The 22,433-nt window shown below is 42.4% G+C and overlaps 1 protein-coding gene across 8 annotated transcripts in view; it reads left to right on the forward strand.

Annotated features, from left to right (window-relative positions):
- kif1b (kinesin family member 1B) overlaps positions 1-22,433 on the forward strand; it is a 109,952-nt gene that overhangs the window by 48,376 nt on the left and 39,143 nt on the right. For 5 of the 8 annotated variants that reach the window (XM_064922892.1, XM_064922897.1, XM_064922894.1 and 2 more), the window contains 11 exons: positions 10-85; positions 625-703; positions 1,093-1,235; positions 5,244-5,455; positions 7,986-8,065; positions 10,841-10,916; positions 13,548-13,627; positions 14,193-14,299; positions 14,738-14,821; positions 15,066-15,258; positions 15,576-15,648. In XM_064922892.1, the coding sequence (XP_064778964.1) occupies positions 10-85; positions 625-703; positions 1,093-1,235; positions 5,244-5,455; positions 7,986-8,065; positions 10,841-10,916; positions 13,548-13,627; positions 14,193-14,299; positions 14,738-14,821; positions 15,066-15,258; positions 15,576-15,648 (1,203 nt within the window). The remainder of the gene's footprint in view (positions 1-9; positions 86-624; positions 704-1,092; positions 1,236-5,243; positions 5,456-7,985; positions 8,066-10,840; positions 10,917-13,547; positions 13,628-14,192; positions 14,300-14,737; positions 14,822-15,065; positions 15,259-15,575; positions 15,649-22,433) is intronic. The other 3 variants (XM_064922895.1, XM_064922896.1, XM_064922899.1) reach the window with 1 other exon arrangement.

Here is a 22,433-nt window from a genome sequence, read left to right on the forward strand (position 1 = left end):
TTGACACAGAGCAAGAAGAAGAAGAAAACTGACTTTATCCCGTACAGAGACTCGGTTCTGACATGGCTGCTTAGGGAGAACCTAGGTAAGAATAGTTAAATGCCAACTGTTGAACTGCATTATATGAGAGATACATTACGGTCACTAGATTATATGTATGTAAACCATTAAGTGAATGGCATATGCCTGTCAGTCAAGATGAAAACCTGTGTATACTGTAACATGATGAAAAAATATTACTCTACGCCTTTTTCTTTCTTTTTTTTAACTGCAAACTGTATTTCAACATGGGTAGACAATTAGAAGTCTCATTGGGCATACGTGTGTGTGTGTGTGTGTGTGTGTGTGTGTGTGTGTGTGTGTGTGTGTGTGTGTGTGTGTGTGTGTGTATCCAAAATGCACATTCACCTGTCATTGTATCAGCTCAGTCTAAGAATAAACTGTATAGAACCGTATAAACTGTATAGCAATGAGTATCCATATCCACAATAACACTGTAGAGTTAAGCTTTTTTGATGCTTTCACAGGAATGACCTTGTATGCACCTTGACATGTAAATTATTTTGTACGCAATTTGTGACAATGGAATTAATTTGTTCCAATCTCTTTCTCTCACTCACTCAGGTGGAAACTCCAGAACAGCCATGGTAGCCGCTCTCAGTCCTGCAGATATCAACTATGATGAAACCCTCAGCACACTTCGGTAGGGCTCACCTCTTTGAAACATCACAAAATGCATTATTACTGTAAAATTTAGTTCATATTTACTTATTTTACTGTATGGTTTCATTGTGTTACTGCAATGCAGAGTGAGATTTGGTGGGGCTAAATACATTAGTAGTTATTATAATCATTGTCTTAAGTCAGATTTTTCAGGAGACAATGAGCGTATTTGAGTTGGCTATCTGTAATGCATTGTGGGTAAATAGTGTTTGACTGATCTACATAGTAATGAGTAGTTATTTATGAGGCAAGTGATTTGTAGGTCAGCCAGTTGGCAGTTGCCTTCAACATTAGCTGCAGTGATGAACAAGCCCAATTCTACGCCAATATGATTTGTAGTAAATGTGTTTTGCTTACTTCCTTTGCTAGCTACGCTGACCGGGCCAAGCAGATCAAGTGCAATGCCGTCATCAACGAGGACCCCAACAACAAGCTTGTGCGCGAGCTGAAGGACGAGGTGACACGGCTGAAGGACCTGCTCCGCGCCCAGGGCCTGGGAGACATCCTGGACAGTGAGTGTGCCACATCACAATGCCACCTTCAGTCACAGTCTACATTTCAGACGAGCATTTCGTCCTTCTTAGGTTGCTCGAAATCTCTTTTCTCCTGAAGTGTGCACTTGTTCACTTCCCTTCATGGATTTGAAAGTAAATGATATATGGAAAGTCTTTCTAGACCAGTCGAATGCGTTATAATGTGTGGGGAGTAGTGAGCGAATGCACACTTCAGAAGGAAGGAGAGACTATTGGGATGTAGTCTTGTTCTCAGTGGGCCAACACAAGCTGGCAACATCCCCTCTCTCTCTTCTTCACTCTGATCTCCTTTCTCTAATTCATCTTCTTTGTATCTGTTGTGTTACCTGTACACCACTGCCTGTTCTCTACATGCCAAACTAGATGTAGCATGACATTGAAATCGTACCTGTCGTGTCATTGTTTTATCGCTAATATGACGAGGCATGATTATTGTTTTGCAATAAATAAGCACATAATATATGTTAGATATTGATTTCTTGAAGTTAAGACATTCAAAAACATTAATTTTGGGCTCCCGAGTGGCGTCCGGGTATGGCCGGGGGAGGCCGTCATTATAAATAAGAATTTGTTTTAAAATAAAGGTTAAATAAAATAACTTTAAAAAAAATAGACTGTTGATTGGTACACGCTAAATCCCCAATATGCATCTTAGATGGTAGTTAATGGCAATGGTTTATGTTCATATTACAATAGCTACACATACATGTATAGAGAGAGGGTAGAGACATAACATGTGACAATGAATAATCCACCGTTTTAATGTCTACTGCATGTCATCTCATCCTCATCAAGCAGTCCCCTTTCCTTCTGCCCAGTCAGAAATGTCTTTAATCTTTGCCTCCCAGTTAACTTCGTCTACTAGTCTCACCTCTGATCCTTATCTTCTTCCTGCTGCCCCTCAGTTGAGCCTATGGGTGATGATTGCCCTGGAAGTGGAAGCAAATGTGTGTATATTTGTGGTGGGGTTCACTCTCGCTCCTTTTGCTACTGATAGCTAATCATTGCTGTTGCACCCACCCTTTTCCTGAAAACAACCCTCCTGGTTTTGCATGTAAATGCAAAAGATAAGCCTAGTTGTATGGATTCTCAGATGTGCAAGGGTTTTGATTACATGCTATTTGGGACGGGTTAGAATGCCACTAGGTTAGCATGCTTTTGCGCTTGCTATTTGTTTTGAATGATGGGGGTGAGGCAGAATTATTAGCAGGCTCAAATCCAAATACATCCACAAGTATGTGGACACCCCTTCAAATGTGTGGATTTGGATATTTCAGCCACACCCGTCGCTGACAGACATTGGGACATTGGTAGTAGAATGGCCCGTACTGAAGAGCTCAGTGACTTTCAACATGACGCTGTCATAAGATCACCATGCGCAATGCCAAGCGTCGGCTGGAGTGGTGTAAAGCTCCAATGCATAGTGCCAACTGTGACGTTTGGTAGAGGAGGAATAATTGTCTGGGGCTGTTTTTAATGGTTCAGGCTTGGCCCTTTAGTTCCAGTGTAGGGAAATCTTAACGCTACAGCATACAATGACATTCTAGACGATTCTCTGCTTCCGACTTTGTGGCAAAAGTTTGGGGAATGCCCTTTCCAGTTTCAGCATGACAATGCCCTGATGTACAAAGCGAGGTCCATACAGAAAGTTTGTCAAGATCGGTGTAGAAGAGCTTGACTGGCCTGCACAGAGCCTGACCTCAACCCCATCGAACACCTTCAGGATGAATTGGAACCAGTGGAGGCTGCTAAGGGGAAGACGGCTCATAATAATGGGTGGAATGGAGTCAATGGAATAATGTCAAACACATGGAAACTATGTATTTGACGTGTTTGATACCATTCCATTGACTTCATTCAATGGGTGGCAGGTAGCCTAGTGGTTAGAGCGTTGGACCAGTAACCGAAATGTTGCAAGATTGAATCCCCCAGGTGACAAGGTAAAAATCTGTCATTCTGCCCCTGAAGACAGTTAACCCACTGTTCCTAGGCCATCATTGAAAAAAAGTGTGTTCTTAATTGACTTGCCTAGTTAAATAAAGGTTAAAAAAACAAAACAACTTTCCAGCCATTATTATGAGCCATCCTCCCCTCAGCAGCCTCCACTGATTGGAACACCGACTGCGAGCCAGTGCCGAACCTCACTAATGCTCTTGTGGCTGAATGGAAGCAAGTCCCTGCAGCAATGTTTCCAACATCTAGTGGAAAGCCTTCCCAGAAGAGTGGAGGCTGTTGTAGCAGCAAAAGGGGGACCAACTCCATATTAATGTCCATGATTTTGGAATGATCTGTTCGACGAGCGGGTGTCCACATACTTTTGGCCATGTGTTGTATATCCCAACCAAGGCACTAGACAATAGACAATATCGTGCTTTAACTTCTAATGCCATCTTAATAACTTGTCTGTCTTTTCCCCCCACCCACATCATTACTTACCATTTGGGTCCTTAACCCATCTTTGAAAATCTTTTTTTTTTTTTGCCGATGAAGCTTGTGTTGTTTTACTAATTATCCATTGCAGGTGACAATGATCAAGACATTAGAATGCTACTAAGTTCTCAAATTGAAGCTTTGAGCTACAGGAGGAAAGGTGCATGCTCTCATTTCTATGTAGCCGATTAGATGTGTGTTATCTAGACGTTTGCTGTGTTTCGACGGAATTCAGTCCTCTTGTAGCGAGCATATGCTTTATTTTAGCTGTATTCCCCAAACTCCTTACCCTTTCCCCCTCTCCTGTCCTTTGACTGCTCCACATGGCCATTATACGCTCTGATAAAAATTGAAGTGTATGTGCTCCGTACCATCTGCATTATGACATTGCAAAAATTGCCAGCATGGGAGCATAACGAAATAGATGGTAATGCGCTGCTGCTCGGTGGCCATTTTTACCAAGTATTTTTACCACATTTCCTGTCATTCAAATTTAATTTTTAGTCAATATGTGGAGGTTTCAGTCTGTCATAAGAGACCCTGTCTTCCTGTGAGGTTTAGAGGGCAGTCACCTGAAACGCCCTTGAGGCCATTTTGTAGAGAGGAGCTGGCTGACATTTAGACAGACGGCTCTGTCTGTCAGTGTGTGTGTGTGTGTGTGTGTGCGGGTGTTTTTTCACTTATTCTTGTTTGTTGGGTAAGTTGAAGTGACTCTCACTGCAGTCTGAACTTTGGCAGCATGTGTCTCCATCTATATCACTTCCAAACAGTCATCCCACCCCCCCTCCTCCCTGGCCCTCTGGCTGCCTATAACCCCCTCCTCCCTGGCCCTCTGGCTGCCTATAACCCCCTCCTCCCTGGCCCTCTGGCTGTCTATAACCCCCCTCCTCCTCCCCGGCCCTCTGGCTGCCTATAACCCCCCTCCTCCTCCTTGGCCCTCTGGCTGCCTATAACCCCCCTCCTCCTCCAGTTGGTATGTTAGCAGTTTTCACACCAGTATATATTTTGGAGTTAAAGAAACAAAGTTTCTGTTTAGGTGCACTACATTACCATTATGACATATCCTACTTTGTTATCTGTCACTGATTGAAGTTGGTAGGTGCATTTGAAAAGTGTATTGCCATTCAAATTGAATTCCCAATTGTAATGATAGATGGAGGGATCTGTTCATTGGCCACAGTAATGTGTGTCCTTTTAAGATTATAAGTCCTGCAAATTCCCTGACAAAAAAAAACGTTGTGGCCATCAAAAATAATGAACAATTCGATTTGTCATTTTGCGAGACGTTGAATGGAATGGTTTACCGATTTCAACAAAAACAACGTCCTTTAACTTTTTAATCACCTGGGGAGAACTGCTGCTCTGTGTAACTGACCATTGTGCTGGTTGTCTGTCTTGGATCCTTTGTTGTGCAATGTGCGTCTTACACTGGTCTTTCCTCCTTTGTCCTTCTGTCTCCCTCTCTCTCTCTCTTCCCCATATTCTCCTTTTCCTGTCATTTTTGTGACCCTCCTCCCTTTCCTGGGACCCTGCCTCTCTCGCCTCTTGTTGACTCAGACCTGAAAGACATACACAACAATAAGCATAGATACTTGCTAGCCTCAGAGAACCAACGCCCTGGCCATTTCTCCACAGCCCCTATCGGCTCCCTGACAGCCTCGCCGTCCTCTGGCTCGCTCTGTAGCCTAGTTGGCCCACAGTCGGTCACCAGTATCCAGGAGCGCATCATGTCCACCCCGGGAGGGGAAGAGGCCATCGAGAGACTCAAGGTACAGTATCCCCCCCAACCCCAGTACTAGCTACACTGAACAAAAATATAAACACAATATGCAACAATTGAAAATATTTGTATTTATTTGTTTTTATTTCACCTTTATTGAACCAGGTAGGCTAGTTGAGAACAAGTTCTCATTTGCAACTGCGACCTGGCCAAGATAAAGCAAAGCAGTGTGAACAGACAACAACACAGAGTTACACATGGAGTAAACAATAAACAAGTCAATAACATAGGAGAGAGAAAAAATTATCTATATACATTGTGTGCAAAAGGCATGAGGAGTTAGGCAATAAATAGGCCATAGGAGTGAATAATTACAATTTAGCAGATTAACACTGGAGTGATAAATGATCAGATGCACATGTGCAGGTAGAGATACTGGTGTACAAAAGAGCAGAAAATAAAATAAAAACAGTATGGGGCTGAGGTAGATAAATTGGGTGGGCTATATACCGATGGACTATTTTACTGAGTTAGAGTTAGAGTTAATGTTATGAAATTAGTCAATTTAAATAGAATAATTAGGTCCTAATCTATGTATTTCACATGACTGGGAATACAAATGTGCAACTGTTGGTCATAGATACCTTTTAAATAAAAAGTTAGAAGCGTGGATCAGAAAACCAGTCAGTATCTGGTGCTACCACCATTTTCCGCATGCAGACATCTCCTTTGCATAGAGTTGATCAGGCTGTTGATTGTGGCCTGTGGATTGTTGTCCCAGCTCTTCAATGGCTCTGGTCTGCGGTTGTGAGGCCGGTTGGACGTACTGCCAAATTCTCTAAAACGATGTTGGAGGCGGCTTATGGTAGAGAGAAATCAATTCTCTGGCAACAACTCTGGTGGACATTCCTGCAGTCAACATGCCAATTGCTCGCTCCCTTAAAACTTGAGACATTTGTGGCATTGTTGTGTGACACAACTTCACATTTTAGAGTGGCCTTATGTTGTCCCCAGCACAAGGTCCACCTGTGTAATGATCATGATGTTTAATCAGCTTATTGATATGCCACACCTGTCAGGTGGATGGATCTTCTCGTAAAGAGGTGTTGTAAACAAGTTTGTGCACAAAATTTGAAATATGCTTTTTGTGCATTTTGTAAAATTTATGGGATCTTTTATTTCAGCTCATGAAACATGGGACCAACACTTTACATGTTGCATTTTTATATTTTTTACTTTTAAATTCCATAATTAAATGGCATTGAAATGGATAAGACCCCTAAACTATGTAAGGACATAAACAGTGGAACTAAACCAATGTAGACCCTAACTTTTCCCGTTTTTAAGTGAAAAGATAGGAAGTCCAGAATTTCCCCATGTTCTTCGTCTGTTTCCTCAAATGGAAGTCCTCTGAAGATGTAAGAAATATGCATGGAGGGATATAACATTAGTGTGGAAACTCAGCTTGGAAAAGTGCAGCAATTTTTGTTCAACAATGGATCTGTCCATTTGATGTCAAGACCCTTTTGGAAAAGCGGCCCTCTTACTAATATCTTCCTCTCAAGCTATCAGTTTTCAGCTGTTCTTTTATATCTTCCCTTGGCTTTCCCTCTCTCGCCCTCATTCGCTGCTGATGAGGGAACACATAGGATGGCAACATACAGTCATTATGAGCTGCAGTTTCCATGGTTACCATGGTGCCAGTCTGTCATCCAATGACGTCGGGCGCCGACGCAGATGGGGAGGAAATAGGACCAAAATAGATCTGGTCTTCGTGGCCATTAAGCGTAAAAAGCGTCAGAAAATATCCTGAGTGCACACTGCTTGCTCATATTAGCACAGTGAAATAAATTGGTCATCAGGATCATGTCTGCTCCTAGTCTGACATTCAACTGATAATAGAACTGAGTGTTGCCATGTGTCTTTAGGAGATTCATCTATCATAAGCATTGTGTAACTGAATATATTTAGCTGATTTCACGTGCCTCCCTCAAACAAAACATTTTGTAAAAGATGTTCATAATCTGCTGAATCTCCTTCCAGTGGCCCATCCATGAGCCGTATATGCGTCCCAAATGGCACCCTGTTCCTTTTAGTGCACAACCTTTCATCAGAGCCTTTTGGGCCTTGGTCAAAACTAGTGCACTCTCAGGGAATAGGGTATCTTTTGGGACACAGGCATGGACTTTCTATTTTGAGCCAAGGGACAGTGTCTGTATCCAGAACAACAGATGGTTGGGGTGTTAACCCTTGACAAAGGATGGAGTTGAATTTATTGGCTAATGGCCATACTTCCTGCTTTTAGAGCCAGATGGTCGTGAGCAAGCCAGTGGTGCTAGTAGGGATGAACAAGGAGAGCATAACACAATGGCAGGACTAGGGAGCACATGACATTCCCAGGTTTTGGGTGTTTTGGCTTGACCCCCAGTTAAGTCTTGATATTCTCACCATAAGATTTTGTGAGTAAAGGTCTTCAGGATATAGAACCTAATAAGGTGATTTTATCATATTAGATGAACTGAATAATAACAGTATGCTTCATGTATTCTTTTTCTTGCCACTCCCCAATCTGGCCTCAGGAATCTGAGAAAATCATTGCTGAGCTCAATGAGACCTGGGAGGAGAAGCTTCGGAAGACCGAGGCAATACGAATGGAGAGGTCAGTGGAGGGTCAAAGCCCCATGATGCCTTTTTGTTCGTCTGTCCTTTCAAATGGGACACTTTCAGTGAAAGGCTGTATCCCGATTTCTCCAGCCTTCTTCTGAAATGTGCCTTTTCCGTCTGTCTCCCTCTCACCTTATCCATCTGTCACACTCTCCTTTCAGTGTGCTTCTTTCTTCCTCTCTTTCTTTCCTCTGAAAATAGAAGCATGTTTAAGGGACAGGAAGGAAAACAGAATATATACAAATTTGCTCATCCACTGATGCATGTCAGGAGGAAACAATTGTTTGGTTTGTATTTCATTGCGTGACAACTTTAGTTGATAGAATGCTGTCACAAAGCGTATCATTGTAAAGATGAACACTAGCACCCAAACACTTAATGGCCTATACTGAGGACATACCCAATACACATTCCTATACAGTGTCTTGCGAAAGTATTCAGCCCCCTTGAACTTTGCGACCTTTTGCCACATTTCAGGCTTCAAACATAAAGATATATAACTGTATTTTTTTTGTGAAGAATCAACAACAAGTGGGACACAATCATGAAGTGGAACGACATTTATTGGACATTTCAAACTTTTTTAACAAATCAAAAACTGAAAAATTGGGCGTGCAAAATTATTCAGCCCCTTTACTTTCAGTGCAGCAAACTCTCTCCAGAAGTTCAGTGAGGATCTCTGAATGATCCAATGTTGACCTAAATGACTAATGATGATAAATACAATCCACCTGTGTGTAATCAAGTCTCCGTATAAATGCACCTGCACTGTGATAGTCTCAGAGGTCCTTTAAAAGCGCAGAGAGCATCATGAAGAACAAGGAACACACCAGGCAGGTCCGAGATACTGTTGTGAAGAAGTTTAAAGCCGGATTTGGATACAAAAAGATTTCCCAAGCTTTAAACATACCAAGGAGCACTGTGCAAGCGATAATATTGAAATGGAAGGAGTATCAGACCACTGCAAATCTACCAAGACCTGGCCGTCCCTCAACTTTCAGCTCATACAAGGAGAAGACTGATCAGAGATGCAGCCAAGAGGCCTATGATCACTCTGGATGAACTGCAGAGATCTACAGCTGAGGTGGGAGACTCTCCATAGGACAACAATCAGTCGTATATTGCACAAATCTGGCCTTTATGGAAGAGTGGCAAGAAGAAAGCCATTTCTTAAAGATATCCATAAAAAGTGTTGTTTAAAGTTTGCCACAAGCCACCTGGGAGACACACCAAAAATGTGGAAGAAGGTGCTCTGGTCAGATGAAACCAAAATTGAACTTTTTGGCAACAATGCAAAACGTTATGTTTGGCGTAAAAGCAACACAGCTCATCACCCTGAACACACCATCCCCACTGTCAAACATGGTGGTGGCAGCATCATGGTTTGGGCCTGCTTTTCTTCAGCAGGGACAGGGAAGATGGTTAAAATTGATGGGAAGATGGATGGAGCCAAATACAGGACCATTCTGGAAGAACCTGATGGAGTCTGCAAAAGACCTGAGACTGGGATGGAGATTTGTCTTCCAACAAGACAATGATCCAAAACATAAAGCAAAATCTACAATGGAATGGTTCAAAAATAAACATATCCAGGTGTTAGAATGGCCAAGTCCAGACCTGAATCCACTCGAGAATCTGTGGAAAGAACTGAAAACTGCTGTTCACAAATGCTCTCCATCCAACCTCACTGAGCTCGAGCTGTTTTGCAAGGAGGAATGGGAAAACATTTCAGTCTCTCGATGTGCAAAACTGATAGAGACATACCCCAAGCAACTTACAGCTGTAATCGCAGCAAAAGGTGGCGCTACAAAGTATTAACTTAAGGGGGCTGAATAATTTTGCACGCCCAATTGTTCAGTTTTTGATTTGTTAAAAAGGTTTGAAATATCCAATAAATGTCGTTCCACTTCATGATTGTGTCCCATTTGTTGTTTGATTCTTCACAAAAAAATACAGTTTTATATCTTTATGTTTGAAGCCTGAAATGTGGCAAAAGGTCGCAAAGTTCAAGGGGGCCAAATACTTTCGCAAGGCACTGTATGTCTCTATGTATTGTGTGATCAGTATGCATCTTCCTGCAAGTGCCGCATTCTATCTCTTTAAAGTAACACCAATTAAAATTTCTAGCGACAATGTATTGCATGGTGGTGATAATGTTTTCAGTTCAGATTTTACTGTAAAGAATGGAACCAGCCCCACCACCAATGTTTCTAACATCACCCTCTCCTCTAGGGAAGATGCGTTTCCAACATCACCCTCCACTCTCTCCTCTCTAGGGAAGATGTTTATAACATCACCCTCCACTCTCTCCTCTCCTCTAGGGAAGATGTGTTTATAACATCACCCTCCACTCTCTCCTCTAGGGAAGATGTGTTTCTGGCATTACCCTCCACTCTCTCCTCTCCTCTAGGGAAGATGTGTTTATAACATCACTCTCTACACTCTCCTCTCCTCTAGGGAAGATGTGTTTATAACATCACTCTCCTCTAGGGAAGATGTGTTTATAACATCATCCTCCACTCTCTCCTCTCCTCTTTGGAAGATGTGTTTATAACATTACCCTCCACTCTCTCCTCTCCTCTGGGGAAGATGTGTTTCTAACATCACCCTCTACTCTCTCCTCTCCTCTAGGGAAGATGTGTTTATAACATCACCCTCCACTCTTTCCTCTCCTCTAGGGAAGATGTGTTTATAACATTACCCTCCACTCTCTCCTCTCGGGAAGAAGATTTGTTTATAACATCACCCTCCACTCTCTCCTCTCCTCTAGGGAAGCCCTGCTGGCAGAGATGGGCGTTGCTATCCGTGAGGATGGCGGCACTCTCGGGGTCTTCTCTCCTAAAAAGGTAAAAGGATATGTGCCATACCGGGGCATTACAAAAGCAGTAGGTTTTTTACTTGCTACAACAGCGTGAGCAGAGCGCAAGCCACTCCATCTAGTGTTCTTGGTTTGAGCCGCGAGTCAAATTCTTAAAAATAGAACCAGAGCGCTGCTTACGCCCATGTTTCATTGTCTAGTGTAGCAGGCAGTGTCAATTCCAGTTATTTCAGGAAGTGTACTGAAATTCCAATTCTTTTCAATCACGAAAATGTTGAATTTAGTTTGCTTTCTGAATTTCCCGGAATTTAAATGGAATTGACCCCAACCCAGCAGCAGACCTGTTAGACATTTCAGGATAGAGATTACCATCTATTTAACACACAGCGATACTGGCTTGTCCGAAATCTGTCTTGCCTACTACTTAATAAAACTACTTACTGTGTAATAATCGTACTCCATACTGTTTAGAGCGTACTGTTTAGTAAAAATGAATGCAGTAAGCAACCAATATCAACATACTAGGCTCACCCATCCAGAGAATACATCATTTCAAGTGCAATTGCGTTGATTTACCGCTATTTGTTAATTTGGGTACAGCCCATCCCCTTGTCTCATTATCAGCTGTTGTCAAACATGTGAGTGTAGAAAGACTGTTCTCTTCCTCAACAGTATGCAGCCAATTCTACTCGATGAAAGGCCAAAATGAGTATAGCATCATGGCATTTAAAGCATACCGGAGTTTCGAAGTTTAACATACTATAAAACTTTAAATTGTCCGCATACATAAAATACCTAATATTTAGAATGCAAGTATGGGTGTTCGGACACTGTCTCTAGTACTACACTACCGTTTTCCCATTGTTGCTTCTTTCCAGAGCCATCCCTCAGCTCTCACTTGCTCTTCCATACATTCCTTTATTTTCATTCTCTTTTTTCCCCCATTCCCTTATCTGCTTCCTCCATATGGTAATGTTTAGATGGGCCCTGAAAGGCCCAAGTCCTTGTTTGACGAGGACTTTGATTGTTTTTCAACTAAACAGGTTTGTGAAATCAAATCTACATATTGATTTCTACCGCTCCCCCGCTAGATAATCCAAATGATAGCCCCTGACACACCCCGTAGAGAGTGACCCAGGTTTAGCATTTCTAGAGCTTAGTAATGAATCAAAATGGCTGTGGCCTTGTGTGATCTTGCTGAGGAGGATACATGTACTGCTATTGTATTCGAGCATTATTTGATTTGAAGAGAAGTATTATTTATTGATCTACACCACGGTGATGTATTTGTATAATAACCTTGAAAACCGCTTTCTAGAATGTGGTCATAGTATTGCTAGTAGAGTTTACTAGCAGCTGTCATACTGTATCAGTGGTCTGTTTACGAGGTTGTAGAACATTCAGGTAGAAATGTATTGTATAGAACAGTTATGATTGTCTGTCATGTAGAATAGGGAATGGTCGGCTCTGTTCGTTCCATTTCACTGAAAGAATCCACCCATGATAGATGCTCATACAGCCACAGCCTTAACATGAGAAGGTCCATTGTCTGTTAGCTCTTTGCATGTGGAAGCCTTCTGTGCCTGACAGACATGTTGAAATCACAGCCCTATCCACGTCATCTCTTTGAAGAGGACTAAATTGTCAGTCGTCCAGGCCTCACTCAATCCGTCAGCTCCACAAACCGATTGACGCTATAGAGACAGACGGGGCTTATTGAGTAGTGGTTGAAGAATCTGACTACACCTCTGCACTCCCCCTCCCTTTCTCCCTCCTACCACCTATCTCCCCCGCACAGGCAGGCAGCTTTCACAAGTCAGGAATGAAAAGAACAACAAGTGCTCTCGTCAGTGGAGTCGCGATTGAGAGGGAGATTAGATTAGTCATCTCTGCCGCATCGGCTGTAACGAACGCGACTGCCCATTGAAGCAAATTTATTTGATATCAGAAAATCCCCTCTTATGACTTTGAAGCTCCCCCTTCTCCTAGGACTTTAAACCCTCCTTCACTGCTAGTTTTGTTTTCCTTCATTTCACTAATTTCTTTCCTCCGTCCACTTTCTCTCATTTTCACCTGCTGCCTCTCCATTGGTTAGCTTTTCGTAGAGAGGCCTTGTGAGGCCTTGTATGCTGACTTGCTTGCTAATGGGGTATTTTCCCCCAAGAAGGTTGGTGGCTCAGTGATGCTCACTGTAGCATTGATGTGTTTCTAGTGATGTCTATCAGACAGAGGTTCAAATAGTTGTCATTTTCTTTCAAAAACAAGCTCAATAACTACGCTTGATTGAGCTTGCCTGGCACAATGTACTAGGCCTAAAAGTGAAAATTCCTCACATCCAGCACTTCAGGCAAGCACAATCAAATGCATCAAAATGATTTGAAAGAAGAGAAGAAAAAAACTTTTGAGCCCAGGTCTGGTGTATATCGTGAAACTAGACTTTAGAACTTGTGAGTATGTTATTGACATTGCCTTTTTCTTTCCGCTTTCATAAAGGGGTATTAATGAATTAATTTGTATCAATCATGCAGATGTGAACTTAAAATATACCTATGAAATGTGATTTCCTGAATTTTTCTGATTTCACACGTATTACTGGTGCAAGTACTGTATGTGAACAGTGTCTTACTCTTGAACTCCACTCAACTCTCCGTCTCACTAGACCCCTCACCTGGTCAACCTGAACGAGGACCCACTGATGTCAGAATGTCTGCTGTATTACATCAAAGACGGGATCACAAGGTAACTCAGCGAAACACAGTAGGGAGAAGTTGCCCCATAGACACTGATCTTGGGTCACTTTTGCATTTTTCCCATCAATGGTTAAGGTGTTTGGGAGGGGAAGCTGATCCTAGGATAAACTTCACTCCGGAGTCAGAGGAGCACTGAAGCTTCACAGTGGAATGCTGTGTAGAAGCTACTGCAAAACATTTTAATCAAAGATTTTTTTTTTGTTGTCTCACATCTAACTTTTCCAGTCCCCCCCCCCTTATGTTTGGCCTGAAAGGTGGCATGTCATCTGCCTTTGGTAACCAGAGTATTTGATTTGTCTCGAGTCAAATCGCTTCCCTCTGGCTCTCCTTTCCCACACAGTAGTCTTCCTATAAAGTATTAAGTTACCTCAGTACCTGAGGTGACAATAAAGAGTAACAGGAGCCTAGATGAAACGACATGAAGCACCTCAGGAGGTAAAACCCTGTTATTAGCAAACATTTTAAGCCAAGCTTTTGGTTGTCACCTGCTAGTTAAAATGGTCGCCTGCTCTGACACTCAGTCACAAAATGTCCTCCCTCACTTGTGCCGACAGGGTGGGCCAGGCGGACACTGAGAGACGGCAAGACATTGTTCTGAGCGGAGCCCACATCAAAGAGGAGCACTGCATCTTCCGCAGCGAGCGGAACGCCAATGGAGACGGTGAGAGAAACCACGTGGGGCTTTGTCACTGTGAATCAGTGAAGCGTCGTGCTGCCAAGTGTCTGCATGGGCTCAAGTGTGGCTGCATGAGGAGGTTTAGAAAATGTTTGTGGCCAGAAGATGAACATTACACGTCAGTTTCCGTAAATTCTTCTGGCAAATGTTACTTCTGTATGTTTACAAATGGTTGTCTGCTAAAATAAATAAACACCCTGGATCACTGAAGCACCTTCTTAAAGAAGAGGCCGCCATTTCCTCACCAGGCCCAACCAATACCACTGTCAATATACTGTACCTATAATTTGTACCTCATTTGTCTTGTGTTGTATTTGTGTAGAATTTGGGCAGAGTCAGGCATTCATATTAGAAGCATTATTCAGATTTGTTGGTATAGGGATTAATACTGTTCGCTGTATTGATATTTTTTTTTGTCTCCAGTGGTTGTCCTGATGGTGCCTTGTGAGGGATCGGAGACCTATGTCAACGGCAAGCGAGTTGGAGCGTCAGTGCAGCTTCGCTCAGGTGTGTATTCCCCACAGCTGCATATGCAGTTGTATTTCATGAAGCGTTTTCAGGAATGTTCTCTCCATTTGCATGTAAAGTGAAGGATCTTCACATTGACATCTTCTTCACTGATAGAAATAGACTGGATAAGGTGTTGATGTGAATTGCTATTCAATGACAGGAATTTCTGAATATCTTACTACTTGGCTTTTGAGCTCAATGCGTGTTTTGTTTCGACCTTGCGCACTCCCTCTTGTCACAGGAAACCGTATCATCATGGGAAAGAACCACGTGTTTCGGTTCAACCATCCGGAGCAGGCGAGGGCCGAGAAGGAGGAGAAGGAGAAGGAGACCCCAACAGCAGAGACCCCAGTAGAGCCAGTGGACTGGACCTTTGCCCAGAGAGAGCTGCTGGAGAAGCAGGGCATCGACATGAAGCAAGAGATGGAGAAAAGGTATGTACAGGACCGAATACAGTCATGTTGATCTCATGGACTGTCAGTCCTGGCATACTTAGCTTAGTCTATGACTTTGAGTGATTACGTTTCCCCTAACTAGCCCCATCCCTTGTATTTGTACCAAACCACATGGCAGAACTGCCGTTGAGCCGAAACGCAGAGACAGGATTGTGTCTTTAGAAGGGGGGGCTTTGAGAGGTGGATAGCTTCCACTCACTGAGAGTTTGAGGCCTATACTTTGTTCAATGGCGAAGCATGTTTTTGAATAATTGTGTATACAATAGGATTTAATTTGTGTGTTTCATTCATTATAGATTGACTGAGATGGAGATCTTGTACAAAAAAGAGAAGGAGGAGGCGGACCAACTTCTGGAACAGCAGAGACTGGTAAGCCTTGAAACATTTAGCAAATTAACTTCTCTATAACCTGTAGATTAATTCAGTTTTTTTGTGGGGGGGGCCACAAAATACCTGATAGTTTTGTTTTTGTGTTGAGATTAAATGAAATGTGCTACGGGATACAAAGTTATAGCATGGTTTTCCTATGATAACCTTGTGGATAGTTCATTTTGATAGCTAGTTTTGTCATTAGACATTATTTTCCCCGCTTGCTCTGTTGAAGTCTGACTAGCACTAATTTCTCACTGCTGACACCTTTTGAGACACTTCTATTGTATGTGTGTGTGTGTGAGTGAAGGAGAGAAGCACTTACTTTTACTTAGCATGTCTGTTCCTCTTGCATGGGAGTGTGAATCCACTATCTGGTCTGAGATAGGGAAGAGCAAAGCCTTTGCCCCTTGACTTCTGTTTTCGACCAACTTGCTGAAACAATTTGATTCAGAGAGAATTATATTGCAAAGCATTTTTCCCTGTTCCAAATCCTTATTTTCACTCTTGTGTCTTCTAGGTTTGAACTGAACCTTGCAAAACAGAATTTTTTATAAATTAATTGGTGGCTTTGTATTATTTTTTATTATGACCTCAATTCAAATGAATTGAATTAAATCAAGTACCAACTAATTGGCTCAACAAAATTACAGTACAATTGCCAGTGATCTATTTGCCAGTGATCTAGCTTTTAGCTACTGCTTTTGCATGGTTCATGTTTTGTAGCATGTTTTCTTCACTTCCTTTCCCAGGCTAAGTTGCAGAGATATACAGTTAAACTGGTCAACGATGTGGCTACTGTGGAATGTCTTGGTTTAGACTTCTATTCTAGTTTTTTGCTGTTTTGTGTTGAGTTTCTATGCTCTTCAATGCAGTTGCTGATATGTACAATGCATTGTGATAACCAAGAGTCCTGCTGTAGTACTTTTTGAAGGCTAGCGACAATGTGGTTTCTCATTGACTTCTTTTGTCACTTCCTTATGCTAGCCTCACCTGTGCCTTTTGTAAAGCACACTGAGGACATAACTCAACTGAATTATCAGTGCTCGGGTTTTAATCAACGAATCACTAAAAATACTTTAATTCTCTGGTGGTTTGATGAGCATAACTACAAACGTATGATATTCAGACTCCTGCATACACGTATTTGTACACCTATTTCCAACCAATGTCTCTAGTCGCAGATACAGTCATCAACTTCCTGTTCTCTCTGGTTGTGATCTGTAATGTACTTTGTCTACCAAAATGAGAAACTGCATTTTCTTCCAACTAACGTCTTCCGTGAAGTGGATGCATTAACACTTAACCTCACTTCTGTCTGTCCTCTCTACTGGCTTTCCAATAAAACTGCAAGACTACTTTTGTCCTCTCAACCACTGCTAACACTAGAGCAACTCTAAAACCAACTCTAAATCTTCTTTCACGTGGACCTCGAATGGGGAAAGGCTACCAAAATGTGTCTGCCTTTTTTTGCATGCCTTTGTAGCATGTTTGGATCCCGCTTTCAAGTGCCCATATCGTCAATTATGAAGAGGAAATAGTACACAACAAATCAGATCAACACCTGTCCCCCTTTTTCTGTTCATATTCTATATCTAATCATGATAGTAATGCTTTACGTTTACTTTTAATATCAATATGCAACATTGGGAATGATATTGGCCTACCTGATCGTACATTTTCTAAGTACAATTTTGTAGATTATGTATAAAATATTTCCCCATTTCAAAATATGAGAGCTCTCCGCAGAGGTTACTCCTGATGGTAACATCTACAAAAGAGTGTTGTTCCAGCACTAGAACATGCATAGGAAAGTTACATCCAAGAAATAAGCAAAGCATTCTATATAAATCCATATAATTTTACACTAAAGAGCACAATTTTATAGGATTCTTCTGAATTCACTTATTAGCCTGAGGCCAGAACCAATGTGAAAACCAATGTCTTAGATCTATAAAAAGAAAGTCAATGGAAGCCACTGTCAGTATTAGGTTTTTGTTTAAGCTGGTTTGTCCCTGAATTTGATGAATGATTTCTTCCTAGACTTATTTTTCTGGGCATGGAAAGTGCATGTCCTCCTCAATTTGTCATACATCTTGTATAATTATGATGTATGCGAAAGTTTGAGGGTGTTTTTAATCTGACCAAAAAGTATATTGTTTTACACTGAAAATGGTTAGAAACACGTATGCAGATGTAGAAAATGAGTAATTATATCAATTTAAATCCTACCCAAAAACACCCCGTGGCAATAGAAGTTCCCATGTTGCATATTCATACTTGTATCCTTTCCTTTTTTTAAAAGCCATCCTTCCTCTTTTTGATTTCCCATTTTAATTTCTTCATTTTGTTGGGAACCTCTTTGGTTTGTTTCCTGTTTTGTTTTTTCAAGGATGGCGACTCTGATAGTGGCGATGACTCAGATAAGAGGTCTTGTGAGGAAAGCTGGAGACTGATCACCTCCCTGAGGGAAAAGCTGCCTCCTAGCAAGCTGCAGTCCATAGTCAGAAAGTGTGGCTTGCCCAGCAGTGGGAAGCGTCGGGAGCCTGTGAAAATGTACCAGGTTCCCCACCACCGACGCATCACCAAGGATGCCAAGTGGGTCACCATCTCGGACCTGAAGATCCAGGCAGTGAAGGAGATCTGCTACGAGGTGGCCCTCAACGACTTCCGCCACACACGCCAGGAGATAGAGGCCCTGGCCATCGTCAAGATGAAGGAGCTGTGCGCCGCCTACGGCAAGAAGGACCCCAACGAGCGGGACTCGTGGCGGGCTGTGTCCAGGGACGTATGGGACACGGTCGGGGTAGGCGACGAACGCATCGAGGATGTTCTCACCAACGGTAATGGGGGAAGAGGCGGAGGGGGAGCAGGTGTGGTGGCTGATCCCATGGATGACCTCAAGGTGCACATTGACAAGCTGGAGGACATTCTGCATGAGGTGAAGAAGCAGAACAACATGAAGGATGTGGAAATCCGTGCCCTCAGGAACAAGATGGTCAAGATGGAGAAAGTCCTGCCACTCATCACCCCAGAGGGTCAGACTTCCAGCCCGCCTAATATCAGCCCCCCTGCTAGCGCCCCCAGAACCCCTAGTCCTCGGGAGGGCCGACCCCTGGTGCAGGCCGAAGGGGAGGAGGGCGAACTGCAAACTGCGGGTGACGACTCCACCCTCCGCCGGGGCCATATGCGCTGGATGCGGCAGGAGCAGGTGCGCCTGAAGAGTCTCCAGCAGCAGGAGATCACCAAGCAGCTTCGCCGGCAGAGCGGCCCCCACCGCTTCATCCCGCCGGAGGACCGCAAGCTCCGCTTCCCGTTCCGAAGCAATCCCACGCACCGCAACTCCTGGAGTCCCGGCACCCACATCATCATCACCGACGAGCGGGTCATTGAGCTGAAGGTGCCAAAAGAGTCCTTTGAAGAGGAGGAGGGGGGGGGTCAGGTGCAGGCTGAGGAGGGGGAGAGCCCGGAGAGAGAATGGCGACTCCTGTTATTCAAGCCACCTACCCCCAACAGCCGAGCCCCTCCCCGCAGCCACGCAGATGTAAAGACTTGGAGCAGGGCCCAAGCCAAGGCCAGGGCCAGAGACAAAGCCATAGAAACCACCAGCATCAGCAGTCCCATGAACGAAGCCGCAGCAACTCCTTCAACCACCGCCGAAATTCTGGTTCTATGGACCGCCGAAACTATGGTTCCATGGACCGACGATCCTCCGGCTCCATGGAGTCCTTGCAGTACTCTGATAAGGGCAGGAAGCAGCAGCAGGCCTTCTATCAACCCCGGCACCACTACCAGAACCAACAGGCCCAACAACCCCAACCACACCACCAACAGCCCTGCCACTACAACAGCATGCCCTATGGCGCCAACACCAACTTCACTAGTTACCAGAAATATCCACAAACTGACCAAGCCAACCATCAAAGCAATTTTCAGGCACCACCTCGAATGCGCAGGCAAATGTCTGCTCCTAATCTGAAGGATCTGAAGGCTAGCCGAGAGACGACAGTGTGAGATGGGGCTAGTGGGAATGAGGAATTCTGTACTTTGGTAGACAAACACATTACAGATCACAAAACCTCAGAATAATTGTCCACAGTGAGACAAACAGCTAGAACTGTTACTCTTTTTGCACTTGAACAGGGTGTTGGTTGATCCAAATTTCAATGGTATGTGTATAATGAAAGCACAATTGACCATTTCAAGTGCATAATCTATCTATGCCCTTCCTCCTGTATCCGTTGTGCTGCACTGGTTGCTATTTCAACATATGCAAATGAGGAGAGCTGTTAGGAATCAAAGCCAACACAAGATAATGGGACTTTTTGTGTCATCCATTTTAAATAATGATAAATCATCATACATTTTTTATTTGTTCAGACAAATGATTTTCATGGTTGATCATCTGCGTTTTACACTGTTTGCGGTTTTAGTTTTGGTTTATAATGAATGTTATTTGAGCTATTATAAAGATTAACCCTTGGCTAGGGAAAACAGGGTTGTTTCTAAATCCTTAGTTCAAACCCTTTACCTTGGTGTCTACAAAGTGCCCAACATTTACAGTCAAACAGTATTTACTCTGTTCTTTACGAAACCCAACTCCAGGATAAATAACATTCTCACCCTTTTATTTAATTTGGTACACTAACCAGATCTGCCAAGTGTACATTTATAATGTTTGTTATATCATTTCGGGACAGTAAGTGTTCTATCATAATTTACCATGTCACATTTCAAAGGTTTTTACATTGACCTGTTGTTATTATCGATATGTAAGTTAGCAGCTAATTAAGCTACACATCAAAGTGACTGTGTAATACAATATAATCTGTATGTAAATTAGATGATGCATTCATTGTGAATTAATTTACTGTGCACAACCAACACTTGACTGCCTTTTGAAAATGAATGAAGACTGATCGAATGGAATCAAAGAAGTGCCTTAATGATTCACTAACACGTCATTAACATTACTCTGCATTTACAATCTGGTATCAAACAAAGACCTTCATTGGCTCGGTCTCCCTATAACATTTTGATTCAGTTTTAACACTTGCCTACAGAACGCATACTAAATGAATACCTTAAATTGCCCTATACTTGTAACCACTAGTGCTGAAAATGTACCAAATTAATGAGATTGGGGAGACAATGCCTTATTATTCCTTTTGGCCACCATGAGTAAAACAATGTAAGCCACTTGTCTTCATAGTTAGTGGAAATGAAAGGAAACAGGTATTTTTACTTAAGATATGCGACTGCCACCGTACATTGTATTTACAAAACTCATTTGCACTTCCTTTCCTCATGAAGAAGTTGTACTCTCAATCGTATTACAAAAAAGTGAGAGAATATGGACAGATCTGTCTTAAGCACCGTTTTCTTTTGTACTCTATTGTTTGAGATGTAGATGTTGATTTAATGAGATCTAGCGGAACATCATTCTGTTAAGACCAACTGCCACACATTGAGTTTAAAAGCTAGGGTCTTGCTTTTCCCACGGGATGTGTTCTATGTACAGTACTAAAACTCGTGTGTCCCAAATGGCACTCTATTTCCTCCTTAGTGCACTACTTTTGATCATTGGAGTCTGTTCAAAAGTAGTGCACTATGTAGGGAATAGGGTGCCATTCGGTAAAGCGCCTGTGGATTCTGGGTAATGTATTAGATTGCCATTTATTTATCTCTGGTTCAGTGACTCAGACCCACAAAATGGAGCTTCTTAGGGAGAGGATGTCCAACCAAGGGTTACCATGGTTTCAAAAGACTCACCCTCAACTTGGGAGTAACAGAAAGAATGAAAGTCTTTGCATATTGCATATTTCAGGAGAAGCATCCATGTCCAATTGGATTTGACCCGAACATGTGATTTCATAAATTGTGGGCTAGTAAGTTTGTAAATCTCACTTTCTACTGTTGTAAATACATGACACATTGAATGCCATTTCCATCTGTAAAGAATGGAATATGTACACATCTTGTTCGGTTTCCCACACATTCATTCTTAAGGATTAGTTTTGCGATTAGAACACCGCCCTGAAACAATTAATCTGATACCATGCATTTATCTCTATCAATTACACTGTGTAAACGCTGTTGACAGACTTCAAATGAGATAATTATTGCCTCATGAGTTTGCCACTGATGCTGTTAGTCGACTCTTCACTTCTGAGTGATTTAAGTATTCTTATCTCCTATACCTTAATAGCTTACTTCGCTGCCTATCCCTGAAGAGAACTTTGTGATTTCCAAATGCAATGGCCAATGCCGATCTCTACATGACTTTCTTTAAAGAAAACATTTAATTCAGGATGCTTAGAGATTTGTGATATCCATTGGCCTATCTGAGCTACAGTGTGTTATTGATAACTGTAGATAACATAATATTATAAAGTTCTCAAAATACTATTTACTCTACCTTTGTGTGTAACGCAAACCAAATGGCAAAAATCTATAGGACATTTTCTTCAACCGTTTGCTTACTTTACATTTAAAAAGTGCTCTTGCTTCTATGACTATTTTGCATGCCTTCAAGTCAATGTTCCAATAAATAATGTTATTTAACGCATGCATCCGGTGCTGACAGCTTCTCAAAATATTACCTGGAGAGCTGGAAAAGTAGTCAATGAAATGGACAATGTACAGCTATATTGTTCTTTTTAAATATATGTTATGTTAGTGTCTGGTCAGTGTTGTTAGTCTATCTGAATATGATATGAAGTGCCTCGATATGGCTGTGTATCAAGTTGTTGCCCCGTAAAAGGCTAGTACTTTGTGCAAAAAAT

Source organism: Oncorhynchus masou, chromosome 18 (assembly GCF_036934945.1).
Source record: "Oncorhynchus masou masou isolate Uvic2021 chromosome 18, UVic_Omas_1.1, whole genome shotgun sequence".
Taxonomy (NCBI): domain Eukaryota; kingdom Metazoa; phylum Chordata; class Actinopteri; order Salmoniformes; family Salmonidae; genus Oncorhynchus; species Oncorhynchus masou.